General features: G+C 41.0%; 1 protein-coding gene across 1 annotated transcript in view; it reads left to right on the forward strand.

Annotated features, from left to right (window-relative positions):
- The window catches only part of ripor2 (RHO family interacting cell polarization regulator 2), a 48,696-nt gene extending 26,938 nt beyond the window's left edge, over positions 1-21,758 (forward strand). Inside the window, exons 10-19 of the mRNA XM_051935584.1 lie at positions 112-237; positions 6,683-6,831; positions 8,417-8,546; positions 9,239-9,242; positions 9,333-10,117; positions 12,187-12,374; positions 15,883-16,045; positions 16,813-16,948; positions 18,614-18,775; positions 21,186-21,758. Coding sequence (XP_051791544.1) covers positions 112-237; positions 6,683-6,831; positions 8,417-8,546; positions 9,239-9,242; positions 9,333-10,117; positions 12,187-12,374; positions 15,883-16,045; positions 16,813-16,948; positions 18,614-18,775; positions 21,186-21,364 — 2,022 coding nt within the window. The 3' untranslated portion in view covers positions 21,365-21,758. The remainder of the gene's footprint in view (positions 1-111; positions 238-6,682; positions 6,832-8,416; positions 8,547-9,238; positions 9,243-9,332; positions 10,118-12,186; positions 12,375-15,882; positions 16,046-16,812; positions 16,949-18,613; positions 18,776-21,185) is intronic.
- The last annotated feature ends 4,221 nt before the right edge of the window (positions 21,759-25,979 follow it).

Here is a 25,979-nt window from a genome sequence, read left to right on the forward strand (position 1 = left end):
CTGTGACAAGTAGAGCTGTCAACTGGAATGAGTCAGCAATGACCATAAATTGGAAACCCACTGCCTTAATTTCATGTGCCGACGCAAATTAATCCAATTTATTTTTCTTAGATATTTATGCACTATGGCCGTCAGCGTTGGAAAATGAAAGGGAAGATCGAAGTTAATGCAAAGCAAACCTGGGACGGAGAAGACATGGTGTTCCTACCGATGATTCGGGACCGCATCACAATCAAGGTACTGCGCCGTCAATGTCCTCTCGTCTGGGTAGCCACAGACTGGTATGTGGTGAATGATTTTGTTGACTTTTACCTTCATCCCTGTTTTGTTTTCCAGGGTCCTACGCTGACCCTATTTTCCCCTTTCATTTTGTCTATTGTGTAGATTTAACCAAAATGCCTCACTCGTAGCACTCTGTGGTCAGACACCACTTCAGTTCAGCACTTCCTCCCCACTTCTCTTCTTTACCCCTATAACCTTAGGCAACTGGACAGAGTGAAAGAACAGGCACGAGAAAGAGCTACACTTTGAACTATGAATTATGAATTATGGGTAATACATTTTATTATAACTAGTGAAGTACAAGCAAATAGAATGTGGCTTTGTAAACCGAGACCATACAACCTGACTAGATGTGTAATTTCAGGTGACACAATAACTTACAGCCGCATTTCAGTTCTTTCTGATCAGCTCATCATCTGCACAGGCACAGGCAGCCTGCTTTCTTCAGGTCATCCTCTGGTCTGCTTGGTTTGAACATGGCAGAGAGAGTAGGCCTCTTCAAGCTTCTCTCTTTATTGTCCCTGACACACACACACACGCACACCCACCTTCCTAGGCCATCCACCAATGGAACAGCTCAGGCACAGCCCCTTGCCTCAAGTCCTTCTGTTTCTTGTTCACATCCTTCAAACAACCAATGAAGGAAGGAAATTCCAGTCATTAAGCAATGAAACTCGACCTCTCTGTCACTGGTGGCCAGCAATTCAGTCACACAAACTCGCATTCCTAAAGCTTTGGGGGTAGAGAAGAAAACTGCTTGCTCCATCTTCCTTGCTCTTTAAACCTTCTAAAAAATAAAATGCAAATTCAAAAAATAAAGACATACAAAATTTTTATCAGCTGTCACACAAGGTGCGCATAGGTGGACCGAGTGAAGGTATTTCCACACCAGGCCAGGATTAAACCTTTCTCTGTTGTCTCTGGAGACCAAATATGGGAAATCCTGCCGACTACGCCACTGTGAAATAACCAGCCTCGACACACACAAAAAAAGAAGGTTTGGGGCAGCCACCCGTATATTGTCCCTGGCTGCAAAAGGGTATTAATAATCACACTGATGTACAGTACACCCCCAAAATTCATGGGGGTTACATTCCTAGAGCAACTGCGAATTGTGAAAAACTGCAAGTTTTGGATGTGGTTAAAAAATACCTAATTTTATAGTTTCAACCCTAAATACAGTATGCCCCCAAAGCACTTTAAATTCGTTACAAACTCAGCTTAATACATTAATACATTACCTAAAAACAGAATGAAAAGGTAAACCCATCTACTGTGCAGTACTGTACTGCTATGTCTCCCGCGGTGCTAGAATGTAAAATCCCGATGTTTCCGCTATACGTACTGTAATTCATGCAAGCACGTTTTCTTTGGTATAAGTAGAGTAAATGCATAATAATTTCATTTAATTAAAATACAGCTAAAATGTACGGGTACTCACCAATGATGAATGATATTGATGATGATGATGATGAAGTAGCTGTGCAGTACAATGCACAGGATTTAAAACTCCTCGGGTGGTGCCTCTTCTTCAGGTGCTTCAGTCGTATCTTTGGACGGGTCTTCTTCTGGTGGGGTTTCGTGTTGGCTTTTCTTTATAGATTTCAGGAACATTGTGATGGGAAGTTGCTACATTGTCTCTTGTAGCGAACTGCTGGTACAATTTCCATGCTTTCTTACAGATGATGTTACCATCCAAGGACATGTTCTTCTTCCTGCAGTCGGTGATCCACAGTGCCAAGGCAGATTCCATCCTGATGATATTTTTATTCCTTACGGTCATTACCTTTTTGGCACTATCACAGAGACTTACAGATACGGTACTCCGGATCGCTGCCTCGTTCTTCTTTATGTAGCATGCGGTGCTTCCATTAATGCCATAGTGGCTCGTTACTGCAGCATAACTTTTTAGTTTCCGGAGCAAATCCAGTAGTTCAACCTTCTCCTGGAGTGTTTTAAACTTCTTCTGGTGCTTAGGCTCAGCGTCAGAAGCCTTAGAAGGTGCAGGGTGTTTTGCCGACATCTTGTGTGTTTAAGAATAACAAAACAATAACAAAATGGAAAACACGAGGACACTCAGCTGGAGACGCGTCACAAAGCAGCAATCAATCATCAGCAACAAGAAATGAATAACGCTCTCGGATTGGCTACTTTCGCCATCCCAAACCGCGTTTCCCTCAGTGGTTGCTTCCTGTTCTCTCTACAACACAGTAAAAAAGCCATAAAAAATTGCGGAGGATATTTGCGCTTTCCACTAACAATTAATAGTTAGGTTCTAAGGAAAAAATCCGCGAACGACTGAGTCTGCGAACCCTGAACCACAACTTTGTGGGGGTCTACTGTACATAGAACAGAGTTCAAGACTGAACTGAGCAGAGAAGGAAGTGGTCTGTTATTTAAGGCAGGGAACCGGAAGTGATGTCATCGAGGGCTGGAGCCAGAAATGACGTCAGTCTTGGGGCCGGAAACGGGAGTAGTGTCTTCGAAGTTGAATCAGGCAGAATTTCTCATATTTGGTTTGCAGAGACAACAGAGAAAGATTTAGTGCACAAAACCTGGAAATACCTTCACTCGGTCCATTCAGTGTCCACGTATGCGCACGTGTGTGACACAGCTTATATACAAGATATCATTCCACCAAAATCCCCCAATGTCAGAATGAAGGTTTCCCTGTAAAACATTGGGACCACCAGTTCATAGCAGCCTCCCCTTTCCCAGGTGTCTCTGCACCTTGATCTTTGACATACATTTGGCAGGCTGGGTATCACGTGGGATCCTGGATTGTGCTCTTGACCCCTCCTTTGCCGTGTCACTTGTCCTCGATGGCACCCATCTAGTTGTGCTAACAAAACCTGTGCAGCAGTCCCGTGAAATGAGTGGAGGGGACGATCAAAGGGAGCCATGATTTGAAAGTGAGCAGGAACCACGACAGCACCTAATAAATCAAGTCCAGAAGGTCTGCTCAAATAGTGAACGGCAGGCACAATGCTAGAGCACCTCCAGATAAAAAGGAGTTGTGATTCCTCTTCAGAGACCACCGCAAAACACATGGGACATTAACACAGGCATACAGAATGTAAAAAAGTGAAGAATAATGTAGGTACACAACTGTGAAAGAATGAGTCTCAACACACAGGAAAGGTTTGGGGCAGACACCCGTATGTTGTCCCTGGCTGCAAAAGGTTTAAAGAAAACAAGCTGTTGTCAGGTTGAGTTTCAGCATTGAACTGACAAGGTTTTGGAAAATGGCGGCTTTATAAGCCATGAACCGGACGTGGTGTCAGTCTGGGCACCGGAACCAGAAGTGGCGTCGGCCAGGGTGCCAGAAGTGATGTTAAATCTGGCAGGTTTTCCCGCATTTGGTCTGTAGAGATAACAGAGGTAGGTTTAGTGCACCCTGCTGCCCCCTGGCCTGGAGAGTAACTACAGTTAGGTCCATAAATATTTGGACAGAGACAACTTTTTTCTAATTTTGGTTCTGTACATTACCACAATGAATTTTAAATGAAACAACTCAGATGCCGTTGAAGTGCAGACTTTCAGCTTTAATTCAGTGGGGTGAACAAAACGATTGCATAAAAATGTGAGGCGACTAAAGCATTTGTGAACACAATCCCTTCATTTCAGTGGCTCAAAAGTAATTGGACAAATTAAATAACTGGAAATCAAATGTTCATTTCTAATACTTGGTTGAAAACCCTTTGCTGGCAATGACAGCCTGAAGTCTTGAACTCCTGGACATCACCAGATGTTGGGTTTCCTCCTTTTGAATGCTCTGCCAGGCCTTTACTGCAGTGGCTTTCAGTTGCTGTTTGTTTGTGGGCCTTTCTGTCTGAAGTTTAGTCTTCAACAAGTGAAATGCCTGCTCAATTGGGTTAAGATCAGGTGACTGACTTGGCCATTCAAGAATTGTCCACTTCTTTGCTTTAATAAACTCCTGGGTTGCTTTGGCTGTATGTTTTGGGTCATTGTCCATCTGTATCATGAATCAATGTGACTGCTGGATTTAGCTGGATTTGAGCAGACAGTATGTCTCTGAACACCTCAGAATTCATTCGGCTGCTTCTGTCCTGTGTCACATCATCAATAAACACTAGTGTCCCAGTGCCACTGGCAGCCATCACACTGCCTCCCTCCACCGTGTTTTACAGATGATGTGCTATACTTTGGATAATGAGCTGTTCCACGCCTTCTCCAGACTTTTTTCTTGCCATCATTCTGGTAGAGGTTGATCTTGGTTTCATCTGTCCAAAGAATGTTTTTCCAGAACTGTGCTGGCTTTTTTAGATGTTCTTTAGTAAAGTCCAATCTCGCCTTTCTATTCTTGAGGCTTATGAGTGGCTTGTACCTTGCAGTGCACCCTCTGTATTTACTTTCATGCAGTCTTCTCTTTATGGTAGACTTGGATATCGATACGCCCGCCTACCCCCTGGAGAGTGTTGTTCACTTGCTTGGCTGTTGTGAAGGGGTTTCTCTTCACCATGGAAATGATTCTGAGATCATCCACCACTGTTGTCTTCTGTGGACGTCCAGGTCTTTTTGCGTTGCTGAGTTCACCAGTGCTTGCTTTCTTTCTCAGGATGTACCAAACTGTAGATTTTGCCACTCGTAATATTGTAGCAATTTCTCAGATGGGTTTTTTCTGTTTTCGCAGCTTAAGGATGGCTTCTTTCACCTGCACGGAGAGCTCCTTTGACCACATGTTGTCTGTTCACAGCAAAATCTTCCACATGCAAGCACCACACCTCAAATCAACTCCAGGCCTTTTATCTGCTTGATTGATAAGGACATAACAATGGACTTGACCACACCTACCCATGAAATAGCCTTTGAGTCAATTGTCCAATTACTTTTGAGCCCCCGAAATGAAGGGATTGTGTTAAAAATGCTTTAGTTGCCTCCCATTTTTATGCAATTGTTTTGTTCACCCCACTGAATTAAAGCTGAAAGTCTGCACTTCCACTGCATCGGAGTTGTTTCATTTCAAATTCATTGTGGTAATATACAGAACCAAAATGAGAAAAAAGTGGTCTCTGTCCAAATATTTATGGACCTAACTGTACCTCCACTTGATCCGTTCAGCTCCTTCCTAGTCACACGTGTGGGACACAATAGAAATTACAGAATCAAAAGAGACACAAAACATGAATCTGAACCCTAACCAGGGGAGGAACTGGGGCTGAGACACGACACGACACTTTGTGTGGCCAGGGCTTCTTATGGTTTCTGTTTCTATGCCTAAGCAATAATCATAGAAGCCGTAGAGTGATTAGTTACCCGTCTTGTGCTGGTTTGTACCTTTCTTCATTTCTTTGATTTCTTTCTGTTTGTTTTCTGGCCATTTGCTTTTCTCTTCTCATTGATCAACTGCTTCAGTTACGAGACAGTGTCTCCAGGGATTATTATGAGAGACAAGAAAATACCGAGAGATAATAACACCATCCAAGAGTCCTAGTTAGGACTGGGCCTGTTTGAAATCAGAAGATCAGAAGACAAAAACACAAGAAAAGTCAAAAAAGATGAAAAAGACCAAACAAAACCGAGCACTCGGCCTACTTAAACTAAACGACCGCTAAAGATTTTTCAAGTTTATCCAAGCAAAGAATAACGAAATACGGAATTGATGACATATTTATATAGTACCTACCATTTATGTCACAAATACACCTATCATGGTCATGTGGCGTATAAGAAAAACGAAATACAAGCTAAAGTTTGTGAGAACAAACAAAAATGGTTAGAAACCTCCACAAATCAGTTTCTTAACAAAGACGAACAAAGACACAAAACTCGCATATAGAAACGTGTCATTACTACCCGTGCAGGACAAGAAATCAAATTTAAGATGTTACCAGCAGACATGTCTACATGAGAACTCGGACCGTGAGAAGAAAGGCACAGGCCTTCACATGAGCCAGAGTCGGAAAGCTGAAAAATCGAAATGCCGAAACCAAAAATGCTAACCAAAAGGGAACACACGAGAAGTTCTAAACGCTGAACGATTATTTTAAAGTTTAACTAACCATTCGGAGGGCTTTGATATGTGACAATGATCCAAAAACTGCCACATGATGACTTACGCCATTTGGTGGTTGCAGGGTTGCACAAAATGGCAACTCCTGTTCTCAAAAGTAAACCACGAAACGGTCGCACGAAAACAATCAACACAAACTTTAGAAAATTTCTACATGGCGAAATATGTGCAAAAAAAGCCTGCAAAAGATCCAAGGACCCTAAATGCCAAACCACAAAAGGGACACACAGATAGAAAAGGTGCATTGATGCTACCATCTCTTTCACCTTATAAATGATTAAAGTCTGTCTTTTCCGAGTTTGAATGCTATTTTATGTGTCTTTGTGTGTGTCTATCGCAGATTTGAAATCTGTTTTTGTTTTGCAGGTGGTTGAATCAAAGGGCCTTACTGCCCACGTTTTGGTGGGATGTGTCATTTGTGAAACCAAAAACTTATTTACTTCTCAGCCTCAGACGGTCGCGGTGGACATCAATGACCTTGGCACCATCAAACTCAACCTGGAAGTCATATGGTAGTAAGTATTCATTTTTATGTGTTATTTTTCAAAATCTCATTGAATGCAAAATGTATTACTTTTCTATAAATAAAGTACCATCAAGTAGTGCTTGATATGCCCAGGGGCCCATTAGGCAAAGGGGCCTTTTCACGAATACCCGGCCAAACGGACAATGAAATGATGGAATATCCATTTGTCAGAGTGAACCAGAGGGGACTTCCCCCACCACTCGATGAAGGACTGAGTATCTGCAAGTTGAAATGATCAAGATGAGACCACCCCTGCATTGAAATGATCAAGATGAGACTACCCCTGCCCCATGGGGCAATGAGGCAATTGAGTCTTGCGCTGAAATGAAGAGTGAGAAATACCACTGAAATGACCCAGTGTTCATGCGCTGCATTGTTAAAAGTATGATCAACTGTCTGCTAAGGGGTCTTAATCTGGCCTTGTGACCATCCTACTGCCATCTACAAGCCAGATACAGAAAGTAGCAACTCTCCAGTGTCCAAGCTGGAAGTTCTTATGTCTTGTATGGATCCAAACCAAATGGCATATAACAGAGACATGTGCATTACTTTTGTCATTCCAACAGATGGTGCATCACAAACCTTAACAATATTTTTGTAAATCCTATACCTAATGGCATATAACAGAGAAATGTGCATTGCATCTGTCATTCCAATAGATGGTACATCACAAACATTTAGGCAGATTGTACTTTGTGTCCCCAAGGGGAAACTAAAATTTTATAATTTGTAGCCACAAAATGTATTGTGTTTGTCATTCCAACAGATGGCGCATCACAGATACTAACACTGCTTTTACGAATCCCATACAAAATGGATTATAACAGAGACATGTGCATTGCTGTTGTAAATCCAACAGATGGTGCATCTCAAACCTTAACACTACTTTTACGAATCCATTACTTCGTGGCATATAACAGAAATATATGCATTGCATTTGTCATTCCAACAGATGGTGCATCACAAACATTTAGATAGATAATACTTTATGTGCCAAAAAGGGGAAACGAAAATTTAATAATTTGTAGCCATACAATGCATTTGTCATTCCAACAGATGGCGCATCACAAACAATAATAATAATAATAATGATAATTCATTACATTTATATAGCGCTTTTCTCAGTACTCAAAGCGCTATCCGCACAGAGAGGAACCGGGAAGCAAACCCACAATCTTCCACAGTCTCCTTACAGCAAAGCAGCAGCACTACCACTGCTCCACCTGTGAGGACAATAACACTGCTTTTACGAATCCCATACCAAATGGCATATAATAGAGACATATGCATGATATGGTGCACTACAAATGTTAATGCTGAGGTCTCTGATGACTACTTAAATTTCACTCCATCTTAGATGGTAGCACAGCTTGTTAAAATTCATTTTGTATTCAGGAAAAGTCAATTTTTTTAGGCTGTTGACTTGCTCTGGAAGGCAAACCCTTTGGTGTTCAATGACTGAGAAATGAAAGAAAGTGTGCCCACTGCCACTATTGTTTTTTTTATCAGTAAATACCATACTGTATGTTTTTTCCAAGATTTTGTACCATAAATAAACATTTCTTTTGTTTCAGTCCATTTGACTTGGAGGAGTTCAGTCTGCCCACTGGGAATGTGAAAAAAGTCTGTGCACTGCAACGACGGATCTCCATCTACAGCCACGTCACCCCCGAGTCACCCACTTTTAGCGACATGTCGTTTTTTGTAAGTTACATTTTTATAAGCTCTTTATGATAAATTAGGGAGCTTTTGTAAAGAGTGCTTTAACTGTTTTAGACAGTAACTTACTTCTTTCACTCCTTTCTTTTCTTCCCGAACGCAAGGAGAGATTTCAGTTTCTGATTTTTAAAATAACTTTTAAAAACCTTTCTGAAAACACGTTTGTCCTTATGGATTCTTGAGGGTAGATGGAAGGGCAAAATTTGGAAATTTGAAACTACAACACAATAAAGTGTGCAGAAAGTGGAGGGGTCTCAATGCTTTCCGAATCCACTGTATATTATCCATCCGTCCATTATCCAACCTGCTATATCCTAACTACAGGGTCATGGGGGTCTGCTGGAGCCAATCCCAGCCAACACAGGGTGCCAGGCAGGAAACAAACCCCGGGCAGGGTGCCAGCCTACCGCAGACTGTCTATGTTGACATGAGATTTTATTCTGTAAATGATCCATTAAAATTCAGATAAGAGATGCATGACTACTGTAGGAACGTGCTGGTAGTAATTTTGACTTTTGATTGGCACAATGGCACCATGTTTGATCAACACCGTGCTTAGTGTCTGCATGGTTTAGTGTCGGGTGGGTTAGATCAAATGTATGCGAGGGTGCTTGGCAATGGGCTGCCATCCTGTCCAGGGTACTTTCAAGTTTGGCTCCTTTTCGCTATGATTTTAGATCCGTAACACTTTTAACTCAAGAGTTGCTTCCATTTAGCAACTACCCTTTATGCCCGATTGATGGAGTACTACTGGGATGTTCCTCCCAACAGGTTCTCCCATCTCAGCTGAGGACTTCTCAAGTTCTGTCAGATTGACGGTTGGGTTCTTGGTCACACCTCCCTTAGGCTTCAGCTTTGCATTTCTAACACGACTTTGTATTTTTCAGCCTTCTACTCCTAATGACTCATTAGAAAACGGAATCGCAGCCAACAGTCTGAGTGATTTTTCCATGGTCTTCAATGAGCCCACCAGAAGGCACTCTATCCAGTTGTCCATAGGCACAGCCTCGGACTTTGACCAGAGCAATCCTGAGATTACCATTACACCTCCAGACAACGACACCACATCATGCTCCACAGAGGAAGAGGAAACCACGGTTAGTTTAATCATCCAAGAGGACATGTTGGACATTGATGACACCAAATCTGGGGAATTTGGACACAATGAGACTTCACTTTTCACTTTTGGTCACTGTCCCCTGTTGTCTAACCCCATGAGCCACGACCTTCATTCAGACTCCAATGTTTCTGATTGCCTCCTGCAAGACACGGATGACACGTCTGAACTGAAGCCTGTGGAGCTGGACACCGACGAGGGGAATATTACCAAGCAGCTGGTGCAGAGGCTGGCCTCCAATGAGACTCTGGTGGACCCCAGCAGGACACATTACGACGGCCTGCCAAACCAGCAGGCACAAAGCCACAGGTGTGTTCTCTCGGGGAAGTTAGAGGAGTCCATTTATGAAGTTTGTCGCTTGCTAGAATCCCTACAAGAAATGCACCCGGAGTTGCAGGCACTGAAACAGGAGGTGATGCGCTTGGAGGATCTGTTGAAGGTAAAAAAAAAAAAAATGAATTATGGATTATAAACCGACATTTGCTTGTCAATAACAAATTTATGTTGAGGTTTTTCAGGTAAGGGTGATGGAAATTTCAAGGACTCACTGATCATCGGGACCAGAATGTTAGATAATGCAACCTGAGGCAAGACATATTTCTGCTCGCCCCATACAGATACTTACTAGGCTTGAGTCCGTGCACTTAATGCATGAGCAGGGTTCATAATACAATACTCCCATGACACATGAACTGTGGATAAAACAGTACATAGTGTTATTTATGGAAAAAATGTAAAAATAAAATGAACAGGTTAAGTTAAAAACCAATAAAACGCACAAAATAAGCATTAAATAATTGTCAATGGTATAAATTCTTCATCGCTTCTGTTTGTCTGAAATTTTACACAGTCAATTTTCGTTTTCCACAGGGGTTACGTTCCTAAAAAAAAAAAAAAAGACAGCGGACGTGGAAAATGCAGATATTGAAGCACTGAGAGAAATTGGGTTAGGTTAGGGTAGTGGAGGATACTCCCCTATAAGGGAAATGTACAGATACACAGATTAGAGTATTATTTTTAATCTTAAACAATTTTTGTACCCAGACAAAGAAATCTCTAATAAATAAATAGTTAAATCATACTAATTTGTAAAACAGGCGTACTAGTCAGTGGTCTTGTGACTCAGGCGCCACCGCGAGTGGCAGCCTTTCCAGCAGCTCCGTGTACGACTTTATCTTTCTACCTTTTTATCTATTTTATCGATTTCACTCCTACAATTTTCTTCCACAGACTTGTTCCCTGGACACTTGTGAATTTCCCCTTGGGATTAGTAAAGTATCTATCTATCTATCTAAAATTACTTAAATATAGACTATAAAACCCATAGAAAGAAATAAAATCTCCACATACAATAGGGATTCCAAAATGGATATCATCCTATATTATGCTAAAATCATTACCTTAAAAATATGTAATTAATATAAATAATATTAATAAATACACCATAAATTACAAATTATATAAATATCTAAAAATCAACGGATCACTTATAGGGTTACAAACATGCCCCACTCTACGGACCTAACATCAGGGCTGTTGTTCTGAATTTTAAGATTAGGGATTAAAAGCAATTAATTCATATTAGGCATATAAATAGGGTTAAAACATCTGTTAAAATTAATTCTAGCCTAAAATCACTGACTTAACATCAGGGACCCTTTTTTAGCGACTTTAAGTTCCGTGTTGGGTCTGGTGGGTCCTACCTTGGAAGGGAAGGACTGGTGGGAGAGACAGAGTCAGGTGGACCTCGGGGCTCGGTAATGATCCTCCCACTGATTCCCTTACAGAAAGCCTGAGAAGCCATTCACTGCCTGAATAGTCAAGTTCAATGGTCTATTGGTGCTCCGTCAGAGGCTGTGGGCGACCACAGAGGTGCTGAACCGAGGACCTCACTAAAACACCCAGTCGGTAGTTGCGACGACCAGTATGTGCAAAGTGCAGAAACTTAATCACTGCAAGCTTATGACCTGCACTTACTGGGAATTCCTTGTTCGTGGGGAACAATTGCAAACGGCAGTCCCCATCACAAACGGAGATCAATGCTTCACCCATGCCTGTTGGCGCATCCTTTCCTTTTGGTGTGCAGACGGCTCTGGAAATCAAAGGACATCACAGATCTTGCTCAGTCTCACTGTGATAAGAGGTCCACAGCACAGAACAGGTTTTAAATAAATAAGGTTCCAATCTCTCAGGAGGCATGGGTTTGAATCCCACCGCTGCCACCATTTGTGACAGACCTGGTTAAAGATGCTGCCAGACTTGACTAGGGAGTGTGGAGCCCACCTGGACCGACACACTCACATATTGCTCATGAGCTACAGGCCTCACAGAATTGGCGCATGGCCGCCAATGCACGATGTCTGTCTCTGCCCCATTCCTTGGACCACAGTGAGGACCTTATCTTTGAATATTCTGTTAATCCTATTCTGCCAATTTAAAACTAATAAAGCATTAAGGTCAACCATTCATAGAGAGAGATGCTTAATCTGTCGTTGTCTCTTTTCGCAGTGCAAGGCATCCTGGCAGAGCAGCAGGTCTTCCAGTCTGAGCCTCACCGTGGAGAGTGCCCTAGAAAGTTTTGACTTCCTCGACACCTCCGATTTTGAAGATGATGAAAATGGTGATAATCAGGATGGGTTTCAAAGAAGTTCCATGTCACCCTCAGTGTACCTTGAGATGGATATAGAAAAGGATTGGTGAGTCACTGGAGGGAGTGGAAGCAGGACAAACGTGGCCGAGTTCTTTCTGTGTTCTGGTAGTGAAGCGCCACGGCAATTTCTATTTTTTTTTTTTTTAATACAAGGTTATCTAAAAATGTAGTTGATATTTTCGGGCTTGGCAATTCAGTAAATTTGACACATAGACAACAATTTTTGGATAGACCATATTCAAAATCTGGCAATCATTTAATCATTCAGTGAGGTCTGACTTATTCAGTGGGTGAATAAGGGGTCTGATAAGGCCACCCAACAAGAACTTCTTCTACTAAGGCTTTTCAAATTTTCATGTGAGGTCACGATATTTGACCAGACTCCTCTATTCTCGTCTGTCATACACTTCCTCACCTGATATACCCCCTTCTACCTTAGATTCCCCTTCTCATTGTCCATTTACTTTCTCTTTGGTCATCCTCTTCACCTCTGTATCCATGAGTCTTCTCCCCTCTCTTCTCCTGACATACCTGTATCACTTTAAACTTCTTTCCTGTATTTTATTTGAGAGATTTACCCAAATTTAACTGCGCCCCACCTCTAATTCTCTCATTCCTGGTCTCATCAAGCTTTGTTTTACTCCACAAATCCATCTCAATATTCTCATTTCCGTAGCCTCCAGACAGTTTCCTTTCATGGTTTTAGAGCAGTGGTTTTTAACTTGTGGACCAGCAGAAGATGAGAAAATCTTCATGGACCAGGGAGGTTGAAAATACAATGAACTCGTTTACTCTTGCATCATAACTCCAGATTGACTAACATTTGATCGGGGGCCCTGGCCACTAGAAATCTTCATGAAGGAGGATTTATTGAATAAAAAAGAAAATGACTACAAAAAATTCAAAAGAGCAAAAAAAAAAAATGATCAAAATTGAAATCTGCAAGTGTGACCCAAGAAACAGGAGCAAAAAGTGGAGAACCTGAGCAAAGATCAAATAAAATCACAATATTCACAATTACCACCAAAAGCCACCAGAGGACAATCGAAATGAACCCCCCTGGACTTCAATTCCCAGCCTGTGTTTATGGGGCTGGGGGCGGACCCTTAACAGTGACTGACAGGTGGCCCCTCCTCTTGGAGGGTCCACCCACAAACCACAAGGAACATGACTAAATTGCAGCATGCATATACTGTAGATACTATATAATAACCAAACAGAATAAAAGTAAGAGACAATACGTAATTAAACAAAAATAAAATGAACAATATTGAAAAACAATGAACAATAATGAAAAAATTTCGGATGTGAGCGTCAGCAGGCTTTTGCGCCCTAGGAACCAAGTTACCAGAATTATTCCATAACATTTCAATAATTATTAACCGTTCTGATGCTGATCTTTCTGAACCTAAAATAGCTCATTGTGACAGCAATTAACGAAAAGAATTCATAATTCATTGCAGAATTGCGGTACTTGCCATAACTCTTGAGATATTATCAAAAATTCATTTGAGGGCTCCTCAACAGAAAGTGCCTCTTTCTGTTGCCTGATTTGGCTGAAAAATGAATCAAGACATCGTCATCTCATAACAGGTTTAAGTTTCAAGTTTGTTGTAGCTCTAGACCAAGAGTTCCCAAAGTGGTCGATATCGATCCCCTGGGGTCGATTTGAACTTTCTAGGGGTCGATAGTTTCAATAAAAAAATGTGGGAGTTGATGACAACAAAAATAGACCCCCTTACTACTGCTATTTGTTTGTTACTTCAAAATATCTATGATTCCAATAGGTACCTAATCAAGATTTTTTTTTTTATCGAAATTGTTTGTTAATAAAAGTTTTTATTTCTTCAGATAATAATATGACTGAACCAAAAAAGAAATGCAGACAGTACAGCTTGGACTATTTTTGTTTAATTCTGTCTGAATATGTTGACTTTTTCACTTCATTTTTATGTTTAATAAAGTGATTTCAATATTTGTACTTACAGATAGATAGATACTTTATTAATCCCAAGGGGAAATTCACAAATTATTTTGAATTTACATATATATTTCATAAATGTCAAAAATGTAAAAAAAAACTCTGCTCATATTTTTTTGCTTTAATTTTCGTTAGTGCAGGTTTCGATATTAAATGTTGCGCAAGATAATGCCATATTCCGTAGTCCTTATATCTTTTTCAATCATTAATTACAAGTGATTAAAATGAAAAGTTTGATATCTAGTGAAATATTTAATATCGAGTACTATACAAATGTATTAATTTGAGTAAGTAAAGTAAATGACTAGAGGGTCGACGGTTTTAAAAGTTTTTGGTAAAGGGGTCTGTGGCCGAAAAAAGTTTGTGAACTCTTGCTCTAGACCAGGGGTAGGCAACGTCGGTCCTGGAGTGCCACAGTATGTGCAGGTTTTTGTTCCAACCCAGTTCCTTAACGAGAACTCAATTATTGCTGATGAAGCACATATTGCTTAAGTGACATTTTAATGCTTCATTTTAGTGGTCTCGCTTGTTAAGGTTCTCCAACCTTAATTGCTTATTTCAATCTTAAACTGCTGCATTCAGTGTTTTATTGCTCCTTATTAGCAATAAGATGTAAAAGACAAAGCAGCCAGCAGTTCTCCAGCTAGCTTTTTTCCAATTACATCTGTGTGTGTTCATCATGCACGGTTTGATTTAATAAAACACTTAATAGAAAAATGTGACAGACTGAAAATATCTGTTTTAGGCTTCAAATCATTTGGATGATATCCTTGGAAAGGAAAAAAATCTACGATATAAAAGCCTTACATTGCACAGACTAACAAGCCATAAAATTAAATAAGGTCTGAGATTGGCAATGATTGGTTTCTAATTAAGCAATTGGGTTGGAATGAAAACCTTTAGCCACTGCGGCTCCACCAGGACCGACATTGCCTACCCCTGTTTTACATCTTATTGCTAATAAGGAGCAATTAAAACACCGAATGCAGCAGTTTAAGATTGAAATAAGCAATTAAGGTTGGAGAACCTTAACAAGCGAGACCACTAAAATGAAGCATTAAAATGTCACTTAAGCAATATCTGCTTCATCAGCAATAATTGAGTTCTCGTTAAGGAACTGGGTTGGAACAAAAACCTGCACATACTGTGGCACTCCAGGACCGACGTTGCCTACCCCTGCTCTAGACCATCCTCAAGAAACTGTGACAAACACACAGACACCCACCATTGAGATGTTGATGTTTTCGATATCAGGGGACCCTAAAACATCAAGATCCGGCGGAAACTGCAGATCGAAATTTTTGACGAATCTAAAGCTTTCGCTCCGCCCCCATAGATGATTGGTTATGGTGGGGGAGGGTGCAAAGCAACAGAACTAAGAAGGACTTTAAACAAGAGACATGGAGGAACCCTGGTGTGACCATAACAATGGCATCCCAGCCCCGGTCATGTCGTTCTGTGTGGAGATGCGCACTCCGTCACCGTTCACACTGTCAGCTTGCCCTCCATGACAGCAGTCATAAAGCATCGACTCCTGATTTTCAAGAGTTTCTTCATTTTTATGTTTAAACAGTTCAGAGAGCAACGATACTATGAGCCACCTGAGTGACACACTGGCAGATAACACGGAGTTTGGCCAAAGCGGAGGGGCCGCCTGCTCGCCTTTGACAGCAGGAGGTGACAGCCTGGACTTGGCCATTGTCACACATTTACAATACTGCATCCAGCTCTTAGAGGTAAGAAAAAGAAAGATATACAATAATAATAATAATAATAATAACCAGATATACACAATTTGTTCAGTTTTTTAATGTAAATTGAAAAGGACATCTTGGATATCAAAATGTTGTTTTTAACATTTTAAAAACAGGATAAAATGTATAAGAAAAAATTGGATATATCAAAAAAAAATCAGATATACACATTTTGTGTAGTTTTTCTAAAAATGTAATCAAAAAAGATGTCTGGAATATCAAAGTGTTGTGTTAGCATATTAAATACAGAATAAAACATACAAAAAAACACAAACAGCTCTTGTTGAAAACGCATCTTAGTAGTTTTATGAGCAGCCGCGGTCCTTGAGCCCTCACCCCGGAGACCACCGAGTGGGATCAGCATGGGGGCTGGACGGGTGTGACGAAGAGTGAGGGGTGCTGTGTGCACTTTGGTGGATGTGTTCTGAGTGAATGTTCCCCAAAAAGAGTCAAATGAGAACCCAAAATGAAACTCGAATAGCAGGAGACAAGTGAGCAGGATAAGAAATCTGACAAGGCCTGACATCCTCGGTGGATCATCTTATTGACTTTTAGTGGAAAACAAAAGCACATTTTTTTTCAAACTAAACTTTACTAGAATACAAAACTACAATTTTCATCTTGCTATCTTTTAGCAGAAGAGAAAAACAAATTTGGTGTCCTTTAACTTTTAGTAAAACTTTCAGTCACTCAGTAATCCCTCTTCTCGGGTCTAAATGACTCACCGTGTTTAGTGTTCTCTCTGACAGCAGCTGATCTCCTCCGAGGGAGATGCACTTCTACAGAAGATCTTCCTTGAGAAAATCACCGACCAAGCTCTGGTGTTGGGGACCATCGGAGAATTTAGCATGGAAAGGACTGGAATCGCCTCCTCGGCGGCAGAAGGTTTGTAACTTGAATCTCCTTCACTATAACAATAAATAAATAAATAAATCAAATGAAACATTATGCAATTAAACAAGCTCATACAAATGTGAAAATGAATATTTCATGTTATGAAACCAGTGGATAGAGTAATTCCTGCCCTCTTCTAAATTAAAGTCTTTATATCCCTTCTACGTTACTTTTTCCTCATCACTACCTTAAAATATGATAATGATGATTAATTAATTAATTTTAAAAGACTAATTATTCCTAGTGATAGACTGGCACACCATCCATGGCTGGCTTCTACTTTGTGCCCAGTGCCACTGGGATGGGCTCTGCTCCCCAAACCCTCGATGATTTAAGCACATTTCAGAATGTTACGGTAGAGCTTCCCACGAACAGAAAATTTACCAGCAGGCCGACACAGAATTATATAAATAATGATGGGCTCTGACTTCTTGAAACCCTTAACTGGAATAAGTGTGTTTAGGACAGACAGACAGACAGGCACTATATAAAAGACATAGAGAGAGAGAGAAAAAGGCTACATATAAAAGAGAGATAGATACTGTGAAAGGCATTATATAAAAATTGTGTGAAAGGCACTATATAAAAGATTGATAGATAAAAGAGATAGAAAGGCACTAAATAAAAGATAGATAGAGATAAATATAGTGAAATGCACTATATAAAAGATTGATAGAGAGAAAGAGAGAAAAGGGCACAATATAAAAGAGAAAGGCAGTATATAAAAGATAGATAGATAGAATGGCACTAAATAAAAGATTGATAGATAGAGACAAAGAGAAGGCACTATATAAAAGAGAAAGGAACTATATAAAAGATAGTGTGAAAGCACTATATAAAAATTGTGTGAAAAGCACTATATAAAAGATAGATAGAAAGGCAATAAATAAAAGATTGATAGAGAGAAAGAGAGGGCACTATATAAAAGAAAGGCAGTATAGAAAAGATAGTGTGAAAGGCACTATATACAAGATAGATAGCTAGTGTGAAAGGCACTATATAAAAATTGTGTGAAAGGCACTATATAAAAGATAGAAAGGCACTAAATAAACGATTGATAGATAGAGAGAAAGAGAGGGCACTATATAAAAGAGAAAGGCAGTATATAAAAGATAGAGAGATAGTGTGAAAGCACTATATAAAAATAGTGTGAAAGGCACTATATAAAAGATTGATAGATAGATGGAGTGAAAGGCACTAAACAGAGGTTAATTGTTGACATGTCTGCTCACTCATTTCTGTTCCGTGTCCTGAGAGGGCCCTTTGACCTTAGTAGAGATTCAGGGTCATCCCTTCTCCATTCTTTTGTCATCTCCGTTGTGATTCATCCTTCCTCTGTGCTGTTTCAGCTAATTCAATGGGCAAGCAGTCACCGTGTGCAGCCATACTTTAGCAGACAGGATGCACTCATGCCCACACGTACACACAAGGCATGATGATTGCCCTTTCTTTCTAAATCAATTGCCGTCCATTTTGCACACACTCATTTCTTGGTCACGTCCGATTTTGCTTGTGTGTTTCATTTGCAGCAAATCCAATATTCAAAGCTGCAAAATCCTCATGGGCAAAAAATGAGGAGGTGTGCGGGCAGCTGTGCAGATGAGTGTGGTTTTATATGTGACGCAATGAGATTTGATTTGCTTTGTTTATCTGAAGTAATTCCAGCTCTTAATGAAACACCAGCCCTGCTATCATTCTGGGAAGAGTGTGCCGGACCGAACAACGTCTACTACACCAGCGCAGCCACAGTGAGGAAGAACATGAGCGACTGCATTGCTCACTGCCATAAGTGCCCAGACAGTATTGGAGCAGGTAAGCGTTCAGTCCTGTCTTTCTTTTGCTAAGTGTCTGCGCCACCTAAAATAATAATGTTTTATGTTTCCTACTCCATGCAGTTTGTAGTGGTGGCCAAGAAAAAAATTTAAATTTCATGTTTTCGTGGAGAACAAACATAATGATGTTTCTGAAAGAATGGGTCTGAATGGTGACCAAGGAGGGACAAGAAATATATGAAATGTCCATTCAAAAAATCTAATAATGGCAATCAAATCAAAAGGAAACAAAAGCAGCTCTCTTTGTGAGTTTTAGTTGTAAAATGCTTGTCCGGTGCAGAGTTTATTACACTTTGTACTCCAAAAAGGTGCCATCCTCCAGTGCCTCCATAGTTTCAGTAGCTATGGAGGTGGAAAAGCCAAACGTCTAGAGAATTACCACAAATGACGTTACAGTCCATCCCAGGACTTGTGCTCAGGTCTCTTTGGAAGAGGTGGTTAGCGATGGCTTTCTTCCCTGCCTTGTGGTTGACCTTCCTACCGTGACAGAGCTGTTTTGACACTCCCAGTGCTTATGTGCAATACTGAAAAATTCTATTTCAAAATTCAAACACATCCACGAACCAAAGATCCGAATGGAGTTGCATTTAGCTGCAGTGTGAACATTGCCTTTAATTTTACAAGGTATGAACAACTGTGCCATGCAATGGACTGATGCCCCATATGAGGTGTCTTCACACCTGTGATGCCAGCGTTCCACGGATTCATCCTGCTTTGTCGAATTGTATTACCGTAGCACACCTTGATAGTTACGGTAGGTCTTTAGATCTACAATACTGCACGCAGTTTCAGCAACTTTAACAGCTAAAAGATACCCAACACAAAATACAGAGGAAACTATGAATTACTTTAACTTAGAATGCCTTTACGTTACTGTGGTGGGCTGGCGCCCTGCCCCGGGGTTTGTTTCCTGCCTTGCACCCTGTGTTGGCTGGGATTGGCTCCAGCAGACCCCCGTGACCCTGTAGTTAGGATATAGCGGGTTGGATAATGGATGGATGCCTTTAAGTTAATGTTAATAACAAAACTCGTGTGTTTGAAATGAAGACACTTGGATTATAGGAGGGGGAGTCAAGCTAAAGTTAGAAAATGGGATTTATTAGAAAATGGAACACACCTTAACAAAACTGATCATGGCATTTCTCAATGGAGTCTTCACCATTCTCAATGTACTTGTGCCACCTTCCTGAAAGTGCCCAGATTCCAGCAGAATAAAAGGTTTGGTCTTGTCCTCACAACCACTCGTGCACCGGAGTCATTGTCGAACACTGCAAGCCGAGGGGTACCACAGTCACTAGTGCAAGTTACTGTGACTTGCTGGAGACTGACATGAAGCCTGCTATTCGATCCAAGCGGCGGGTACTGCTGTCAAGACAATGACAGACACACTGCTATGAACACCAACGCTTGTCTGGAGAAACTGAACTTTGAGGCATTGCCATAGATTTGGCATCGTGTGACTTCCACCTTTTTGGATCACTGAAAAACATCAAGACAGATGACGACGTGAAGAAAGCAGTACACGAGGACGAGACCAAACCTTTTATAATCCGGGCACTTCCAGGCAGGTGGCACAAGTGTATTGATTGACAAGTGTGGAGACGACATTGAGAAATGACATCATCAGTTTTGTTAAGGTTCGTTCCATTTTATAACTTTAGCTTGACCCCCCAAAAAAAGGTAGAATACTTTGTATGCACTTCAAACTTAATACAATTTAATTTTGTATAGCCCAAAATGTCTGAACCTACTCAGTTGATGTATTTCTAATTATTTTGGAAACCCTCGACAAACGCAGCTACAATCCATTGGAAAGTATAAAGGTGCATGCATGTCGCAAATCAGTTATAATCACGTTCTGAATTTTTGTATAAGACAAACAAAGCAAATAAACAAAACAAGCCGGTAATGTGAATAACAGCAAGGAATAACAATCGCGGGGAGAAAACGTGGCACAATTGTGAACCCCGAGTGAGACAGCGGATAAGATCAACTTCCACGAAATGAGGCCAAACTATTAAAAGAGTCCGTTAAGCGCTCAAACACAAAACCTCCAGAGAACATGCGGGACACACCGTTATAAGGTAAGGCAGCTCCATTCTACGTGCAGTGACAGAGAACACGCGCTGTCAAACCCCGCCTACAGCTGGAGTCCTATCCGATTCAATGGGCGTGTCAACAAACAGGGGAATACATGACGTAACTGCGTTGTGGGCATGCGCAGTAATTCGAAGCCCCAGCGCCTGACTGACAGCATGCTTCAATAGAACGCCCGTTTCGGCTCTACTACATGACCTTCAGCAGCGTTGACAGGAGGTTGAGTAAGTTTAACAGTGGTGTCACAAAATTTTATACTCTTTTTTTTTTTTTTTTTTTTTTTGTTTAATCTTTTTCAGCCATTGGGTCTATCGTCAAGGAAATGGTGGGGAGGAACGAGCTGGCCTCCTCTCTCTTCTCTCCTTCCAGTTCTCCTCAGGAAGTGATAACTCTCTTCCAGTTTTATACGTATGTTAAAAAACATAACGTTCGCAATATTGAAGATCTTCTGACTCATATTTTTGATCAAGGTATGTGATCATTTCTGGAAAGAAGACAAGGAATTTGGTCAGAAGGGTGTTCTTAAAAGGCAAGAAGATGCAGAACATCAGATATCTGCAAGGATGTACGGGTGTTTCAGAGTCTCCAAGTGAATGGCCCTGTTCTGTTTCAACAAGAAACGGTCAAAAAGATTTTAAATACGGGATTGGAAGATTTAACGTGGTCAAAACTTTACAAACAGGGGTCAAAACCAAAAAGACAAAGCAATCTTTCGCCAAGCTAGAAACGCAAGACAAGAATTTAAAAACCGTTGAACGAGAAGAAAGTCCAAATATCGGGATCAGAAAGTTTTTTTTATCCAAAACGGGGATAAATTAGTCCTGCGGTGGGCTGGCACCCTGCCTGGGGTTTGTTTCCTGCCTTGTGCCCTGTGTTGGCTCCAGTGGACCCCCGTGGCCCTGTGGTTAGGATGTAGCTGTGGGTTGGATAATGGATGGATGGATGGGATAAATTAAAAGTCGCACATGCCAGAACTTACAGGTCACACACACTTGAGGACCTGAGTTGTGCAGTCCTGTGGAACTCTGGGAGATTTGTGTTGGCAACAGTCGATACAACTACCACAAAATAACGGTGCCCGTGGGCAATCCTAAATGGTGTCGCAGGAACACGTCAAAAATGATTGTTTTAAAGGAAAGCAGATAGAAAGAAACTAACATCAAAATGTCGGATCTCCTGGATATAAAACTTTCAGCTTAGCAACGTACACCTCCAAAAAATCCAGTTAATAAAATGTACCAAACTTAACAGGCCCACGACTTAGACCGACTGTCATACCGTCTCTCGTAGAGCACATCAAGACCCTGATTTTCACAAAGCGAAGGAGAACTTGAACGGTAGACTGAAACTGCAGGAATATCTTTAGGGTTATGGGAAGCAATTGTCACTCTTATTTCACTTTCGTTTCGTTTACTTGACTAACCACTTTTCTTCACAATTAGTTATCATCAGGTACTTTTTAGAACATTGGAAGGCTGACAATCCAGACACTGTTTAGCGCATGTGTTGTCCATTTGTTTAACTAAGTGCCTTGAGCATGGGAAAGGCGATATATAAATAAAATGTATTATTATTATTACTAATTCTTGTACCAAACCATCATCCAGGTATGTCTTCTAAAAGCTCCAAACTACATGCCTTGCTAGTTTAATTTATACCCTTTGTTTAAAGAATTGCTTCCTGGCTTCTGTCCTAAATTCACTTCTCTTAGTCTACGCTGTGTGTCCTTGAGTACCAAAGTCACTACTTCAATGACGGAATGTTGTTGGGTCAAGTTCATTCTATGGAGGAATATTTCAGGTAAAATTAAATCAACAAAAACAAATCAGTGCATAACAGATAGTTATAGACTGTACCTTTAAGTTCCATATGTGTAACAAAGGCACTATATGACAGACAGAACCAAAAAGCAATACACAATAGATATAATAGACTGAAAGGCATTTTATCTGTTATATACTATTTTTCAGTTCTAGGTTATAAAGTGCTTTTCATTTCTGTCTATTTGTTATATGGTGCCTTTCAGTTGTTTAAAACATAGTACAGTATTTGTTCCAAATAAATGTTCTTTTTACAGAAGTATGATAATAATCATAATTATTAATTACATTTATGTAGTGTTTTCTCACTACTAAAGCGCTTCAATGAGTGGGGAGCCACTTCAGCCACCACTAATGTGTAGCATGCACCTGGATGATGTGACAGCACCCATTTTTGCACCAGTGCACTTATCACACATTAACTTTAATGAGATAGACAATAAAAGACGGGGGATGATTAGGAGAACAGAATGACTAGCACATGGTGACAATTTAGGCAGGACAGCTGGATACACCCTGGTCTTTAATGACCATAGAGAGTTAGGACCTCTACTTTACATCATTGTCACTGCACTGGCGCATTGGGATCCACACCTCAAGAGATGGAGCTTATGACAGAAGAAATGCTATTTTAAATGCCAAGATGTCTGCTTTAGTCCGCACCTGATCTGTGTGAAATTTTGCTTCTGTGTGTTTGCAGTAAAATAAGGAATTTTTAAAAAATTAATACTACAGCTGTGAATTATCATACAATGGGGTTCAATATGAAAGGTGCTATATAAGAAGTCCCAGGTCTGCCACTTCAGGCTGTACCACAATTATGAGTGTCCTGAGAGACTTGCTTCTCTCGCTGCTGTTCTCCCTGTCAAACCGCGTAGGTCATTTCAGATCCAGTGTTTAACATTCTGCTGCTGCCAGTGCCCCATCCCGAGAGGCATGGACTCCACTGCGAGTGTTTGTGATCTGCAGTTAGCTGAGGGTTGAAGCTAAATAATACATGTAAAAATCTGTTTATACCATGGTGATTGTGCTGTGATTGTAATCATTACCAATTATTTTTATATACTAATTCATGTCAAGCTTATTTTAATACAAAGGGTGGGACTGTTATTTTGTTATATTTGAATTGTACAGGAACAGTGTTGCTTTTTCCAATAAAAATGTCAAATGTGATAGTTGTTTACGTTTTTTGGCTACAACGGTCATATTATTTGGAAAAAATAGAATGGCTACTTCCCCTGTCACAAACCCGACTGTTGGATGCAAATACCCCAGGCTATGAGACAAATGGGCGAGAACATTAGCCTACAAACACCAGACTAAAGACCATTTCAGTAGCAACACACTCAAGGACAGTGCCAATCCTGGCTTAAGTGGCAGTTGGTCTATTAGCAGGCATTCATATTCCACCAATTTCGAGTTAAAGGAGAAAGTAAATGGAGAAGACACTATAGGACAGACACTCGCACAGCAACAAATTACAACCACAGTTATCCTTCTAAACCAGCAATTGACCCAACCATAAAACTCAAGGCCCACAATACATTAACCTTCATTTGTGTATCCTCATCTGTATGTTAGTGAGTAATCCAAATTCCCCCATTGCAAATGGTTGCACTGCAATCATTTTGCTATTGCAGTACACCTCACATTCTCATTACTTGAACCTCCTTCAATCCACCAACACAGAAGCAGCTTCTACTAGACGGGCCACTAAAGCTCATTTGAAAATTAAATCTGAAGTACAAATTCACCAGGTACAGTTGTATCTTGGCACATGTAAAACCACACATGGGATGGTCTAATAACTGATCCATATTACTAACCGAGAATGGTAAACCGGATATGGACGCAGGGACCTGCCCGTGGACGCAGGAGACAGTGCGCAGGCGCCACACAAAGCCCCCTGCCCCAGAGCGAAACGGGAGAGACTACAAACCGTCTGACATGCCGCAAGCAGGATAAAGCGAGGTCAGAAATAAAAGACAGAGTAGGAAACAAAGTAAAACGTCATAAAGAGGTTAAAGAACGGCGCCAAACACAGAGAGCAGGTTACAGATGATGAAAACTGGAATGCAACAGCTTAAAAAAAACCTAGGCACGAAACACATGCACAGTGAGATACAGAATATAAAAAGCAGAAAAACACGACAGTTAAACGTCCACACCACACAGCGGAGGCAGACCTGGAAGGTGCAGGCGCCTACATTGCGCGGGAAAGTACGAAAGGCAAAGGCGCCTACACAGCATGGTAAAACCTGACATAATACGGAAGGCGCAGGCGTTGCCGCCATATTGTGAGTGGCACTACTGTGGAGTGAACATAGGAATAATGTGCTGCTTGGGATCGTACAAAACGGCGAATGCGACCCACCATCTGAAACTGCGAATGCAAAGCAGGCACGGGTTCAAACCGAACGAGCTCGACTGATGGATATACGCCTACAACGCGCGTCTCAAACCGCAGAAGCAGGGCAAGCACGGATTCAAAACAACGCAAGCTCCTACAACGCGCGTCTGAAACTATGGCTGCCCAGCGGGCACGGGTTCAAAACGCCGGGGGTAGGCGAGCGAAGCCCCCTTGTTGCCAAATAAAACAAATGATATCAAGGTGGCAGACAGAGGAGTGCCCTTTAATAGAAGGATCTTGATAAAAGTCAGTGGGGGTATTCAGATGCTGTTGGTGGTAGGTCTCTTTTTTTGTTGTTTTTAAATGGGCTGGGTAATTCAAACAAAGGATAATAAAAGTTGTCATCCTAAGTGACCTTCACATAAAAGATCCCCACCTTTAAAATAGAATATTACCAATAAAAAAGAAGAGGCACTTGGCAAGAAGCCAGCCCTAGTTTTCAGAACAAGGCAGAAACCCGCTCCTGAATGAAACATGTCATTGCAAAGGTAGACATTTGCCCACAGCAGAACTTCTTCAGAAAGCAAGGTTCCTTTTGTTTTACTCCACAGACATTGATAGTGCGGTTGGTGTTCAGTTTTTTTTATAAATGGCCAAATTTGTTGTGGTCGTAATGCTACAAAAGTTCCCGTTTCTAAAAAGTCCCTAGTTCCTGCAGCAGGAAAGCACCTAATGATACTCACCACGTGCCCTTTTAGCATTGTAAGTTTAACATTTAAAAAGACCAATGGTGTTAATGGATTGTGTGTTTGTTGGTCTGGAGAGTGCAAACACATAACCAGACCAGTAAGCAATACCCATCCCTAGAAAACAGACAGCAGGCCTGACTGTTAAAACTTCAGCCCACTTTACTGGCAAGTTTA

Source organism: Erpetoichthys calabaricus, chromosome 13 (assembly GCF_900747795.2).
Source record: "Erpetoichthys calabaricus chromosome 13, fErpCal1.3, whole genome shotgun sequence".
Classification (NCBI taxonomy): domain Eukaryota; kingdom Metazoa; phylum Chordata; class Cladistia; order Polypteriformes; family Polypteridae; genus Erpetoichthys; species Erpetoichthys calabaricus.